This window comes from Chinchilla lanigera, unplaced genomic scaffold (genome assembly GCF_000276665.1).
Source record: "Chinchilla lanigera isolate Chin_1 unplaced genomic scaffold, ChiLan1.0 scaffold00082, whole genome shotgun sequence".
Taxonomy (NCBI): domain Eukaryota; kingdom Metazoa; phylum Chordata; class Mammalia; order Rodentia; family Chinchillidae; genus Chinchilla; species Chinchilla lanigera.
This window is the reverse complement of record NW_004955483.1, coordinates 1,523,572-1,538,257: the sequence shown is the minus strand read 5'-3', so window position 1 is coordinate 1,538,257 and position 14,686 is coordinate 1,523,572. Positions and strand designations below refer to the sequence as shown.

The window sequence follows — 14,686 nt, the reverse complement described above, 5'->3', positions numbered from 1 at the left end:
ATTTAATTTTTGATGGTAAATCTCTGGGTGTCCTTAATATGATAAATAAAGAATGGTTGATTACTCCTTAGATGGCACAAAAGAAGTCTACTCAGGAAGAAAAAAAAAAAAGCAGTCTTCTGTTACTGTATTTGATTTTGAGTATGGAAGGATGACGGGGCCGTGCCTATAGTTCCTAGATGGGAGTCTGACACTAGGCAGATGCACAGCGGTCCTTGAAAGGACCTTTGATTGAAAGACTAGGAGAAATATTTAGAATGGAGTCACAGGGCACTCAGAGTACCAAAGATCTCTTCTAGGTGTCCTGACTGAAAAAGGGTTAAAAACAATCTGTGATATTTTAATGGTGCGCTGTAGACCCACGTTTTCTTAAGTTAATTTCAAAGTACGAGTATACCAGAGAGATTTCACATTTAAAAAGTTTTCCTTATTTCTAGTCTGCCTTTCAAGGTTGCCTTAAAAACTCCTTGTCTGAATTTCTATAATTATCTGATCTGTTTTCTTCCAAGAACACAACTGCCGTACCTCATAGAGATTTGAGGTACAAGTTTCTCCCTTTGAAAATTAAGTTAATGATGGACACAGTGTTTTGGATTTTAGGTGTTTATGTCCCTGTCTTCCTTTAATCATACAGAGATACTTGTGTGTTACTTTTTATGTACCACTTTTGAATTTACCTTAAACTAAGATAGAGGTTAGAAAAAGACCTGTTGGTTGATGAGAAGTCCTGCCAGACCATTTGTTGCTGAATAGCACTTGTGTCCTTCATGAAGGACAAAGTACACAGTGGATACTATTTTATATATTTAAAATCAAATCAACTTTGTTGTTTTTTTTCTGACTATAAGAAGTGAAACTCTTTTCTTTGTGAAACATTTTAGCAAGTATGTGTAAAGTAAAAAATCACTGAAATCTCAGAGATTACATCACTTTGAATAATTTAGTGAATTTTCAGGCGTTCTGCACCTTTACATACAATTTTACATTTATGCAGTATTGTACTTATAGATTAGTAACCTTTTATATCTGGTACAGTGTCATAAATGCAACTCTAATAGTGATGAATTATTATCAGTTTTGGTAGCTACATGGTATTCTGTTATGTAAATGTACCACCATAGTTTCTTTTCTAAATTTTGATTAAAAAAAAAAAATTTTTTTTTGATTAATTCTACTAAGTAGTACATATGTTCATACTTTCATGTGTGCTTGTAAACTGCCCAGTGGTGCAGTTGATCATTTTGCTACATACTGAGCAATACTAAATACAGCAGGTAACACTCATGTTTTTAATGAGTTCTTTTATCTCGTTTTTAAAAATTTCTGTAATAATGCAGTGATCAAGTAATTTTGTTACGCACTTATTTCTTCTGTTGCAAATTACCTATTCACGTCCATTGCCTTTTTTCTTTAAAAAAAATGTTTGTAATAATTTCTTGCATAGTAAGAACTGGCTGAGATTTAAATCAGCATGAAACATTGTAGCAGGGCCCTTCCCATTCAGCTGCTTCCAACTGTCCATTGTCATTCAAGCTGTCTGGCCTGCACATTACCTAGTGCCCCTTGAGGTCTCTTTCCTGCTTACTGCACAGAATGTGTGAAACTGACTCTTGCTAGTTGTTCTTGGGCGAAACTAGAAGTCAGCAAGTAAGAGGCATTTGAATTTGTAAAACATAAGTATATTTAGAACCACCTAGTTTTTCTAAATAGGCATTCCCTGCATCTCTGTAGCGTGCTAACTTTTCTGACTCTGTTAAATGTCACCAGAGTTCTCAGTTTGTCACCTACTTGTTTATCTGCAAGGACCATAGCATGCTTTTCTAGCCTCTCACTTCCTCCCGGCCCCCAGCTGGCCTGTCCCTCCCTTTCCTATTTGCTTCTTTTCATTATTCTCAGTCCCTCTCAGTTTTCAGTTCCTTTCCTCTTGGGAATGTCTGTCATGAATCATAGCAAATCCCCCATACATGCATCTTAATTGAATGTTACTGTTTAATTTTCTTTTCACTGGGTGCGCAGTGAGTTCTTGATAGTGTCCATAGACTGTAGTCAGTGTACATCCTTTCTGTTCCCTTCCCGTTTACCCAACAAATGGGCTACCTTTTGCTGTTTACAAAAATCATTCTTGTTTTATACTAGCCTTGCAATGCATTTTTTTAAAGTTTTATTCATTTTATTTGTATATGTTCACAATATATAATAAGTACATTCCTTGTGGGGAACGGGTACATAGACCTATTGATTGTAGTTCCTTTTTCCTTTCCCTTTCCTCCCTCCCATTTTCCACCATCCCTAGAACCTTCTTCCCATCACCACATAATCTATCTCTGTGTTTCCTGGAATATATATTTTATTTTACTCTTTAAATTATTTGGGTTTCTTATATAAGAGAAACTATATAATATGTAACCTTGTCTGTCTGATTTATGGCCTCAAGGTGCATCCATTTTCCTGCAAATGACTTAGTTTTCTCCTTCTTTTGTAGCTAAATAGTACTCTATGATTTTCTTAAAATTATGAAAGGAAAATGCATTTTTAATACAACCAGGGTTCCATTTCTTAATAAACTAGAGTGGCTATTACTTATTTTGCTACTAATATCAAATTTTCCTTGGGAAAGAGTCCTTTTTTTCTGTTTTCCCAGTTTTCTAAAAGTAGCATATTATATTAGCAAAAACTAAGGCAGCTGGAAGGAAAAGTTTATTTAACTCACAGTTTATGGAAGTTTCAGTCCATAGTCAGTGGCTCCAAGGCAGAGTGGCGTAGCATAGGGGCAACACTTGAAGGCAGCAGAAGACATCAAAAGCATCAAAAGAACAAGCCTCTTTCCGTCCCTTTTATTGTAAGCAGGCTACCACCCCCTGGGGGGTGTGTAGCACTACTACAATCTCCATGCCCTCCTCTTGCACAGGATGAGGATATTTACAAAGTAAGGACCCTGGCTCCTTGCTGATTTGCTTAGTTAAACTTGTAAACTTCTCAAGTTGACACAGTGTATCAACCATTACAATCCACCCCTTGTTAACTTGGCAACCAGACACATTTCTTTAAACATTAGTTTCCACATACAAAGACATGCTTATTCCTAACATTTCACAACTTGACCATTTATAACACAGGTTTAACAATCCTTAAGAACTAATTTTAAGTCTATCAACATTATATTACATTAGAACCATAACTATCTGTCCCTGGCCCCCTAAAGACGCATGCACATCCCTTTATGCAAAAGGTATTTAGTCTATCTGTAAGAGTTGCCAAAGTTGTAACAGTTTCAGCATTGCTGAAAAGTCCAAGTCCCACGTCTCCTCTGAGATGTAAGGCAAACTCTCAGCTACAAGCTGCTATACAAATGAAAAGTTAAAACACTTGTAACATTCAGTCGCACAAAGATAAACATTTTCATTCCAAAAGGTACAAGCAGTGGGATACCAAGGTTTGGGACCAAAGCAAGTCCAAAATCCAGCAGGGCAAATATAAAGTCCTGTAGTTCCGTGTCCAGAATCTGAAACAATCTGTGACACATTGTAAACTTCAAAGGGCTTGGATGGTTCCACCCCTAGGGCACTTCTGGTGGTTATAGCTCTCATGGCTTCTCTCTTAGGCCTGCTTTGGTCCCTCCTTGCAGCTTTTCTTAGATGATCCATGTTCCTGGCTTTTCCAAACTTCTGGGGTCTCCATTGTACCTTTAGCTTCGCCTTCACAGCTTCACATATTGCCCTCTCAGGGGCACACTGCCTGGTCTCACAGGCCTTCTGAAATCGAGGTGGAAGCCGCCTTGACCTCATAACTCTTGCATTCTTCATGTGCCTAAAGCCAGCAGCATGTGGATGAAGGTCTGCTGCCAGTTGGAGCAGTAGCCAGGCTTTTCTCTCTCGTGGCTGTAGAGGTTGAGTGTCTGCATTGCTGGTCAGTCTGAATCCGATTCTGAGATACAAATTCTCTATGCTGCCACCATTCTGGAAGATGGTTCTGTGTGGCTTTCTCCTCAAAGCACACTCTTTCACTTTTATAATTTTAAGGCTGTAAAAGGTAGAGATTCCCTGCTTCTTGTGATGCCCTCAGACCATCTTTTCCATTCTCCCGTTCTTTCTCAACAATCAAGATCACCTCAGCTCTATCTTTGCAGTTCACAGCTTTACTGGGGCTTCCTTTCTGGCCAGACTCATAACATTTTAAATCATCCTGCTGGGCTCTTTGCTTTGGACTCTCAACATAGATCTGGCTAAAATCCCCCAACAATAGCCACGCCACAGCCTCAACATCCTGCCTTAAAATTTCTTCTGCCAGATTAACTAGTCCACCACCCTTAATCTCAGTCTTAGGCAAGGTTTCTGGACATGGAACACTTTAGTATGGAAGTTGTATTTGCCAGTCATTGAGTAAATGCAAGGGTATGAATTTAGCTGCCATCTGAAGCTTTTAAACCAATTTGTTTTACAAATATTACACAGATTTCCTAAGTGCTATCAGTTTTTATAGTTAAGAAATATGTACCCTTGAGAGTGTCATTAGGGACATATGAGGTGTAACAGTGAATGTTTAATTATTTAGAAATTTATTACATTAAAAGACACATTGCCATCAATCCTCCTCAAAATATTCTGCCTTGTTTCAAACACACTTATTCTTGCCGCTTTCCGAAGCATTTCTGATCATCCTGTTTCTTGAGTGTCTTTATCTGCACTATTGTGGCTGCTTGGATGTGCTGAATAGGTTAAAAATGTTTACCTGTCATGCTTATTTTGACTTTGGGGAAGAGTCAGAAGTCTCATGATGCTAAATCTGGTACACAAGGTGGCTGAAAACATACCGTCATGTTTTTGTAAGTCTGCCTTTTCATTGGATGGCATTCAGCAACAGCATTCGCTGTATTTTTCATCACCTCTAAAGGCACTTAGAAGACTTCATAGTTGCTTCAGAAAGTGACACAAATGATGGAATAAGTGTTTGAAGTATGAGAAAGGTTAATGGCAATGTGTCTTTGTGTGTTAAACTTTTTATTAATATTCAGCTTATATTTTGATTACCCCTCATCTGTGCAAAATGAAATCTGATCACTACAGTTCAGATACCGTGTCTGTTCACTGCAAGGCATGTGAGGGCAGGAAAACTGAGACTAACAAAATGAAGGAGGTGTAAAAAAAGTTCAGTGACACCGACAGAGTGAGCGAGTGAGAAAGTCTCACAGAAGTCTACTTTAGATTCCCAAAATAAAAGAAAAAAGAATTCAAAGAGTTGGTGGCTAAGAATTTTGGGTACTAATAATAGTCCAGCCTCTTCCAATTCAGGAAGACCAGCAGATCTGAAACAGTCCACATCTAGAATCATCATCATGAACATGGAAGAAAATACAAACAAAGACGTAGTCAAAGGAAAAGGGAGATTTTTTTATTATTTAAGAAAATCTGACATGAGCACTGCTCATTCAATTTTCAACACTTAGTAGAAGCTAGAAGACAATGAAATCACATCTTCAGACTTCTGAGCAAACAGGAAGTGTCTATTTAGAATTAAAACCCAGTGGACTTAATATTTAAGAATGAGGATGTGATGACATTTTCATCAAATCAGAAACTGAGATAGTTTACTATCACTGAGCAACAGTACAAAATTTTTGCAGGTGCATACTTTGGGACAGAGGAAAAGTTATCAGAGAAAGGTCTGTGCTTGAGGAAAGAATAATGAGCAGAGAAAATGCCAGATGTAGGTAAATGAAACACTGACTCTATGGAACAACGTTGATTGTGTCTGAAACCATCAGAAGGGTGGGATTTGAAGCTACTGTACTGCATTCCTAGAGGAACATTGGTTGTCACAGTATCTGGCAAGGGTAGGTGACGGCAAAACCGAACACTTTGCGGTACTGTACTCACTGGGATGTGGTAGTAAGGTGAAGCCACAGGTAGGGTGGATGTTAACAGGATCTAGAGTGTGGCAGGCCTGAGTACCTGGAAGGGGCGTGTCTAAAACCCTGGGCTGTAAGCTGGGCATGAAGACTGGTCGGGGGTTCAGTTTGTTGGTTTGTTTTGAGATAGGGTCTTACTGTGTAGTGCAGGCTGGCCTTGAACTTGCTTATGTAGCCCATGCTGTTCTCCAACTCATGGTGATCCTGCTGCCTCAGCCTCCCCAGTGCTGGGATTACAAGTATGCACCACCATGCCTGGCTAGGCGATTCATTATAATTGTGTTCTGCGACCCTTTCTCCAGGTCCTGCCGCCACTAAATCTGGTGCAGATGACTCAGGGGAAAGTAGAGGTGATGAAGCAGAGAGGAAAGGAACACGCTTTGGGTCCTGGGCAGGGTGTGAGAGGATGGTGCCAGCATGGGAAGCAGAAGACTCTAGTTTCCAACTCAGTAATTCTAGAAACCAGCCATGTGACCCTAGCAGGTGACTTGTTTTCTCTGAGCTGCAGATTTCTCATCTATAAATGGAGATGTTCAAATCTACCTTGATTTCTAGACTTGCTATGTGGATTAAAAGAGGCTGTGGATGATTGTAGTTTGTACAGAGTGCTGTATCGTATGTTTGTTAGTGCAAGTGTACAGGTGTTGTGGGGAGCCAACTGCAAAATATTTGAATTAAATGCCTAAGGTAGCTAAAATTCCTTTTGATAGGGCGCAAGGTGTGTACTCATCGATTATAGAGGAGAAAGAGATCTTAGACATTGCTGATTTTGAAGGTGAGAATCTGAGAACAGCAGAGATGGATTATTTCCTACCCCTCCCGACTCATTCCATAGCCCCTTCACGAGGGGCCAGATCTTCACACTTTCCCTCTGGAGTGCACTCTGCCTGAATTCGCGCCCTCGTGCAGGGGGACTGTTCAGAGAGTAACTTGTAGGCTGATGAACAGGACAGAGTTAAACAGTGCCGATGCCTGAGGTCCTGTTTCTGAGGAGTGCTAGGCTGGTACTCTGGATTAATAGCTGTTATCTGTGAATAACTGTGCGCTAGACATTTTACATGTGTAATATTTAATCCTCAATAATCCTATGAAGTGAGAACTTTTTTTTTTAACTGCCATTTTTCAGGCGAGAAATGTAAAATGATGAAATCAGTAACTTTACCCAGTACTGCTCAGATGGGTGCAGACTCAGGTCTGACACAGGCAGTGATGCCTGTCCACAATTGCCAGCTGTATGGTCCATCTCAAGCGCATTGTGTAACTTCCCTTTGCTCACATTCTTCGACTGTAAAATGGTGGTCACATGTGTAGCTGCTCTGTTCGTCTTCACAGATATTGGAGGAATGAAATGTGCAGAAACGTTTTTCATACTCTAAAGTGCTATATGAATGTGTTTATGACTATTGCTGTTAATTTTTATTAAGTGCTCTGTGAATATCCTCATCGACTATTGTCTATGTTGTTTATTGTTGTTATAATAATTATTGTTTTACCTGACTCTAAAGCTTTTCTTTTAAAGGAGCAAAACTGGCAGTGGTTTCTTTGATTAATCAGCTGCTGCTGTTTTGAGAGAGCCTTTGAATGATTTGACCTAATTTGAGGTTTCTGTCATTTGCAAAATGTCACAAGCATTCCAATCTGATGTATTTTTTAGGTCTTTCTCTTTCTAGGTCTGGGGTTCCTACCCCTAAGTTTATTTTCTAGTATAAGGAGGAACGATCTGATGTGGAAAGTCGGTGCATAAAGGTTGGACACTTGTATTTTTTAATTTGCGCACTCACAGCTTTGTTAGGCTGGTGTGTTGTCACACTGCAGGTGCCAGTGTCCGATTTAAGTGGTTACCTGAGATCACAATTATGCAGCAGTCCCAAGTCACCTTGGGCAGCTTTGGATTTCTGGTGATGCCCAAGCTTGGCGCCACCTCACAGTTTTGTGGTGGCGTCTCCCTTCCGGTGTCATCATCTCGCCCTCCTCTGTGCTGCATTGCAGGCTCTGCTTGAATCCATGGTCGATGCTGCTGAGAACCTTTGTCCCAATGTGATGAGAAAAGCCCACATTCGACAAGACTTGATTCATGCCAGCACCGAAAAGATTTCCATTCCACGTACCTTTGTTAAAAATGTCCTGTTGGAGCAGTCTGGAATTGATATCCTTAACAAAATTAGGTGGGTTTATAACATTAATAAGCCGTGGATCTGCAGTATCCATGAGTGAGTTGAGGCAGCTCTAAAGAGTATTAATGTTGGCTTTATCCGTATATTATGTGCTCAGGCATATCTAATAGGCAGGGGCTGCATATAAATATAGCTGTGCATAAACACATAGGTTTTATACATTTCCAAAATAAGAAGGTTTTATATATTTCCACATGTATGCCTGCATTGCCCAAGAGCTTAGAGTTATCGGCTCTCTTTAAGGTTTTATATTTAAGGGAGAGGGACATGTTTGTAATCCTAGTTTCTGCTTCAGATGTTTTTCTTTCTAAATCGCTAATTAAACACTAAGGCCAGTTTGCTCTCTGTCACCATGCTATTAAGAGCAAATGCAAAGGCTATAATAGACACAGAGACCCTCTAGGACCCTACCATATTTTCCTTCTGGGTTGTTTTGGTAGACCTGTGATACTGCGTATGTACTGATGATGTCTTTCTGGGGTTTACAGAGGCAGCTGTTTGAAAAATATGCCAAGACTCAAACATTTAAAAGCTGTGATCACTGACATATTTCCCTGCATTTCAACATAGAAACTCTTGGTGATCACCAGTATTCCGTGATGACTCGGCTAATTCTTACTCTGTTTCTTAGTTAAAGATTCAGATGAGTGAAATTTCAAGAACAGTTTTAATTTCTCTTTTAACTATTTCTGAATATTGATAGGACTGTTTGGATGTAGCAAAAATAGCTCCTGTCAGGAGAGTAGGAATAGTGCTAACACAGATTGATGGAGGTAAATGGCAACCTGCAAGAAACACGAGACACCAAAATAGCATAAACCAAAACATAAAATCATTGCTTTTATCGAAGGGTGGCATATTGAAGGTGACATATCGAGGGTGATAATGGACAGTGACAGCCTTAAAACTAGGTTATAGCACCTTGAGGATTTAGGGTTTCTGCAGGAGCTGTACAGTCTCAAGCCTAAGATGCAGCTCTTGGATTTTGTTGTTTGTGGTTTTAATTAAGTTCTTACAACCTGCACAGCTGAATTGTTGGCAGCTGGAAGAACTTTAGAAATTAAAAAGATTGTCAAAGAATGTATAGTATCCCATATATTAGTTATTTTATGAAATATTCCATCACTTATGATGGATGTTTGCATTTTTTCATTGAAAATGAACAGAGTATTATATATTTAAAACAAAATACATTTAAAACATTAAATATTAACTCTCCTTTAAATATTAAGGTAAACAATGTATTGACCACTTTTCTTTCCTAATAGTGGGTTCAGCCACCACCAGATCATACTCTTGATGTCTTTACTGGAGTATCAGATTCTGTCACATATGGTCATTTCGGAAATGGACAAATTCCAAAAGTTTCCCGTGAGACTAGAACTCTTCATATCAGTTAATCAACTTTATGTACATTGGCTTGCCGGTTGGTTTTTTATAACACACTAACCTGAGCATGATAGGTTGAAAGGACCAACGCACATATGTATGTATGTACATCATACTTATAGGCACTTGGGCACACTCAGGAAGAAGTGACTGCATTCCTGTGGCAGTTTTGCATACTGAAAGCTCAATCCAAAAGAAAGTGTAGCACTCAGTAGCAAAATAATGGAACAGTTTGAATAATGGAACGTTCAAAATAATTGCATTTTTAAGCTTCTTTCTTTCGGTGCTGTGATTTGACATAGATAGACCACTCCTTTCCACCTTGAGAGGAAGGGAGAGACAGAGAGATACAAACTGCTGAGCTGAGAGTGGTATGAGGACAGTAATTCCCAAGCATGCCTTAAAAGAATCAGAGGCAAACTTCCCAGGCACCTCTGGAAAGTTGGAGTGAGACTCAATAATCTATTTTTAAAATGAGACCCAGGTGAATCTTGCCCCTGGACACCTTTGGGGCATAATGAAATATTAGATAAGCCAAAGAACTAATGAGCTCTTGTTTCATAAACAGGAATTAAAGAAACCTCCTTTTATCTTTAGCCCAGGCACATTTTTAGTATAGGAATCAAAGAACTGGTATCTCTGTTCTTCTGCCTTAGTTCCAAAAGTTCCCCAGGCAGAAAAATCTCAATGCAAAAATTAGCCTTTAAATTAGAAAAAGATTTTCCCTGTTAACACAAATGTATTTTCAAACTTAGCTTTAGGATTAAGTAATTTTATTTTGATAAGTCCTTTACCAGCTGTGAAAGCATAAAAATTGTTGACCTCAAAAGCAGGCTGAACTTTTGAGACAATGTCAAAATGTGGATTTGTGTCCCTAGCATGTTGACCTTTAGATGCATTTTGCATTTAGGACGACTGTGTAGTAAAATGGTGTTGTCCACCCTACAGACACACATGGAAGCTGAATTCTTGCAAAAACCACACTGTTAAAACGCTAAATATCAGCCATCTGATAGAAACCTTAGTGGCTGGATCTGTTTGTAAAAACTGCAAACCACTTTCTGTTACCTGGGTGCTATTAGAGGGAGCTCAAGCAGACGGAACCAGAACTGAACATTTTAGTAACTTCTGTTCAGAAAACATCAGAGCAGACTACATTTGCAATTTTTTACTGCAAGATGGATAAGCAGGAACTGTTTATATAGCTCAGCAGCCCAAGTACCTGCCTGGCAAGTGCAAGGTCCTGAGTTCGATTCCCAGCACCCCCCCCCCCACAAAAAAATTCTTAAAAAAAAGATGGATAAGCAATCCCAGCACCTTGGGAAGCTGAGACTGGGCAATTGTAAGTTTAAAGCCAGTCTGGACACTTTAGATACTTAGCAAGACCTTGTATTGACGGGGGGCGGGGGAAGGAAGAAAGGGGGGAAGGAAAAGAAAGGTCTGAAGGTGCAGCTCAGTGCAAAGGCCCTGGGTTCAGTCCCTAGTACTGTATTGAGAAAAAGTAAAAGTGAAAGCATAAGCAGTATAATATGGTGCTAATACCGCACCATGAGATTGGTGTAGTTTTCTAAAAGAGTGGGGGATGTGTGTATTAAACTAAGACTTAGCAACCAGGCTAGACTTGCTTAATCCATTCCAGCCCAGGATTGTTTCCATTTCTGTGAATGGGTGAACTGTACCTTGCCACATGGTATAGGTGTTTCCCATTAAATTTATCTTTATCCAGATGTTTTTCATTTCTAGCATTAAATCTTGAGCTTTGGAACTACAGAGGCAGATTGAAATTGGTAAAAAGAATCTATTACCTGTGTGTTTATGGCGGTGTTTAAGGCTTATTTTTGGAAGTATTTAGCCTTGTTCAGGCAGTCTAATTTCCGTTTTCAAAGAAGCAGATTCATGGTTGACCCTATCTCCATAGCGTCCAGGGTGAGTGACTTTTCTCCCCTTGCACAAATTCCAACACTGCTCTGTCCTTGTGGTTTTCACACAGCGAAGTGAAGCTGACGGTGGCCTCCTTCCTGTCTGATCGGATTGTGGACGAGATCCTGGACGCACTCTCACACTGCCACCATAAGCTGGTGAGTGCCGCACCCATCTTGAGCAAGGCCTCCAGTTTTGGCTGCACTGTGACACAGGGTGGCCTTCTGATGGGGGTGTGGTTTGCATTCTGCATTTCATCCCTTTGCAGCTGCATGGGTTAAGGTTCTGGTTTTTCTTTCTTCCTCTTCTCTGTTGCTTCCAGCCATACATGTTCAGATTTCAGATTTCAGCTGCATGGGTTAAGGTTCTGGTCTTTCTTTCTTCCTCTTCTCTGTTGCTTCCAGCCATGCATGTTCAGATTTCTCCAGAGGGAATGACAGGGAAGCAGAAGTAGCTGTCCCCAGAGATCTCACTCACTAATACTGCAGGCCTAAAGTTGTGGTAAGCAGTGAGGTTGAGACTGGGGTCTAAAAATTAAAATTTTAGTTTAATTTATTGATGCTCACTTTGTTGCTCTGCCACAATTATTTTGTAATGCACTAGAGGGAATTGAAATATTTGGAGTTCAGAGAAAGTACCAGAGGCAAATGGGCATAACGTAGTGATTGATGGCTGCTGGCTGCCCAGCAGGTGCCTCTGATAGAACCAAGGAGAAACAGTAACGGTCCCTCATCTATAGACTGGCCCTGTACTAAGGTGTAGGGGAACTTCCAATATCAGTACAGATCAAAAATAGAAGATACGTATTTCTTGAAGTTGAAAGTGTGCTCCAAGGCATAGATGGTTTTAAAACTGGCTCTATCTCATGTCTCAAAAATGTTACCATGCATGTCACTCTAGAGAAAAAATTTCTGATTTACTGTAGGATTAACAGGCCCAGTTTTAAGGCGTTGGATTTTGCGCAGTAAAAGAGAATATAAAGGGAGAGGGACATCTAGAAGCAGACAAATGAGAAAAGTGTGTAACACTGTCTTGTAAACTGTAAACCAGTCACGACCACTCACGAGTTGAGGATCCAACAGGAGGCAATGAGAAAACTCCTAGAACAATTAGGCATGCAACAATAGCCAAACACACATTATTTTTCTAAAATTTTGTTCATTGTATTTAATCTGTATATCATTTTGTGCCAGTTTTAGAATACATAGAAGACTGGTCTGTTATATGCTAAAGTTGAAGAAGCTCTACTCTTTAATCCTGGCACAGTTGAGAGTTGCATCCTTCTTTGGAACTCCCACCTCAGACTCCTCTTTTTACAAAATAAGCACAAACAAAATCAGTGCACCACTCTTATTAGAAACATTTTTAAATTGATAACCCACAGGAACTACCTCAGAACCCTCCCTTAGAGACACCAGTACAGGGTGTTTGATCAGTGAGACTGCATGTAAAAATTACACAAAAAGTTTGACTTCCTCACCTTTTACATTTGTCCTTCACTGAAGAACTTACTCAGGAAGCACTGATACATTCTTTTATACATGAAAAGGAATTGTGTGTGAATACGCTCTTCTATTGTTTGGAACTTCATTTTCATACAAATATATTAGTTTGAATTTATAATAAGAGATTAGATATTATATGAAATGGTGTCTTCAAAGTGAAACTTTTTTTTGCAATTCAGACATCATTTTTTTTTATCTTTTTAGAAGCATTATCAAAGCTGCCACAGACTGTACAACTGCTCCTCATTGTTTCAAAAGAATTAAGTCATAGTTTCTGGTGTAAAATCAGCCCAACACTGGAGATTTTCCATTTCAGCCCAGTTCATTCTACCTCTCACCATTTAACTTTTTTGTTTACCTAAAACATAACATTGGCTATAGTAAATCATATCAAATGTGCTATTCCTCGCCTGAAAATAATGATAGCTAACAGTCATTCAATTTTTTTAGCGGGCTGGGGATTTAGCTCAGCGGCACAGCGCCTGCTTGGCAAGTGCAAGGTTGTGAGCTCGATTCCCAGTACCGGAAAAACAAAAAAAAACAAAAAAAATAAAAAAATTTAAAAAAATAATAAATTTTTTTAGTAATTTCTTTGCTTTCATTCTTTTAAAATAATAAAAGCTGGAATCATTTTATTTCCCTCACTAGCTAACTTTTTAAAGCACTAGATATAGAAAGATTCTTTCAAATAGAATGAATAAAGAGAACACTGCTTATTTTATTCTAGACTAATCTCCTCACTGTTGAAGGGAGGTTTGTAATTTCTCTTAAGCTTACAAAGAGAGATAATAAAAGAGGCCAGCTGCTGTGTTGGGGATTCCTGAGTGGCTGCTGACTGCTTGCCTAGGCGCCATCTTGGAAAGGACATCTTCAGGAGCAGCCTGCCAGCTCGGCCCTGACTCCTTGCTTTATTTCTTCTGTGGCATCTTGATCCTCTAGGCTGAGCATTTCAGCAGACGTGGCAAGACCCTTCCTCAGCAAGACTCCTTGGACATCGAACTGGCTGAGGAGAAGCCAGCAAAGCGCTCTCTCATCACCATGGAGGAGTTGACGGAAGTAGAGCGTTTGGAAGACCTGGATACTTGTATGGTAAGATAAGGCCTTTGGTGGCACCAGTGTGCCATCCACTGCACTGTGCCATTGTGTTTTGAAACAACTTACCCCTCTGAAATCAGACCAAATAAAACTATTTCCTGCAGATAATTCTTTCAGAATCTTGTGCTGAGGCAGCTAAGTGTGACTCTAGGCGGTCACATTTGCACAACCCTCTAAGGCCTAAAGCCTTTGTGGGAAGGAAAAAAAAAATTTAAAAATACAGTATATAACTTTTAAAGATCCTTAGTGACAGGAAAAATATCCTGAAATGAGACTATAAATCAGCCATTATAATATATGTAAGAGTTTTCCTCAAGTATATCGGGTGACCATCTCTTTGTTGAATCTATCAGTTTTTCCTCCTTTGTTACAATTTCTTGGCAGACCTTTAAATTTGAATTTCCTGTTTAGATGAGGTTCTTTTTCATTCACCTCATTTGATGTGCTTGTGACATTGGAATCTACAGTATGGTTTTCCCTGACCTTGGGCCTTCATCCCTTACTCATTTGCTAACTCTCATGTGGTACATCCATCTAGCCAGAAAACCAGAGCATTTCCATAGCTTTTTCCTCTAAGGAGAATTTTACCTCAATCCTTTTAAAATGTACATTATATGTATTGCCAGTTCTCACTTTACCATCAGAAAAGCAGTGTGTGTCTTTTTCATCCTCTGTTCAATATGTTTATGTTTGACCAA

At 39.4% G+C, this 14,686-nt stretch overlaps 1 protein-coding gene across 5 annotated transcripts in view; it reads left to right on the top strand.

Moving 5' to 3' along the window:
• The window catches only part of Lrrc16a (leucine rich repeat containing 16A), a 306,943-nt gene that overhangs the window by 232,541 nt on the left and 59,716 nt on the right, over window positions 1–14,686 (top strand). For all 5 annotated transcript variants that reach the window (XM_013503829.1, XM_013503832.1, XM_005403347.2 and 2 more), the window contains 3 exons: window positions 7,895–8,070; window positions 11,459–11,546; window positions 13,833–13,982. In XM_013503829.1, coding sequence (XP_013359283.1) covers window positions 7,895–8,070; window positions 11,459–11,546; window positions 13,833–13,982 — 414 coding nt within the window. The remainder of the gene's footprint in view (window positions 1–7,894; window positions 8,071–11,458; window positions 11,547–13,832; window positions 13,983–14,686) is intronic.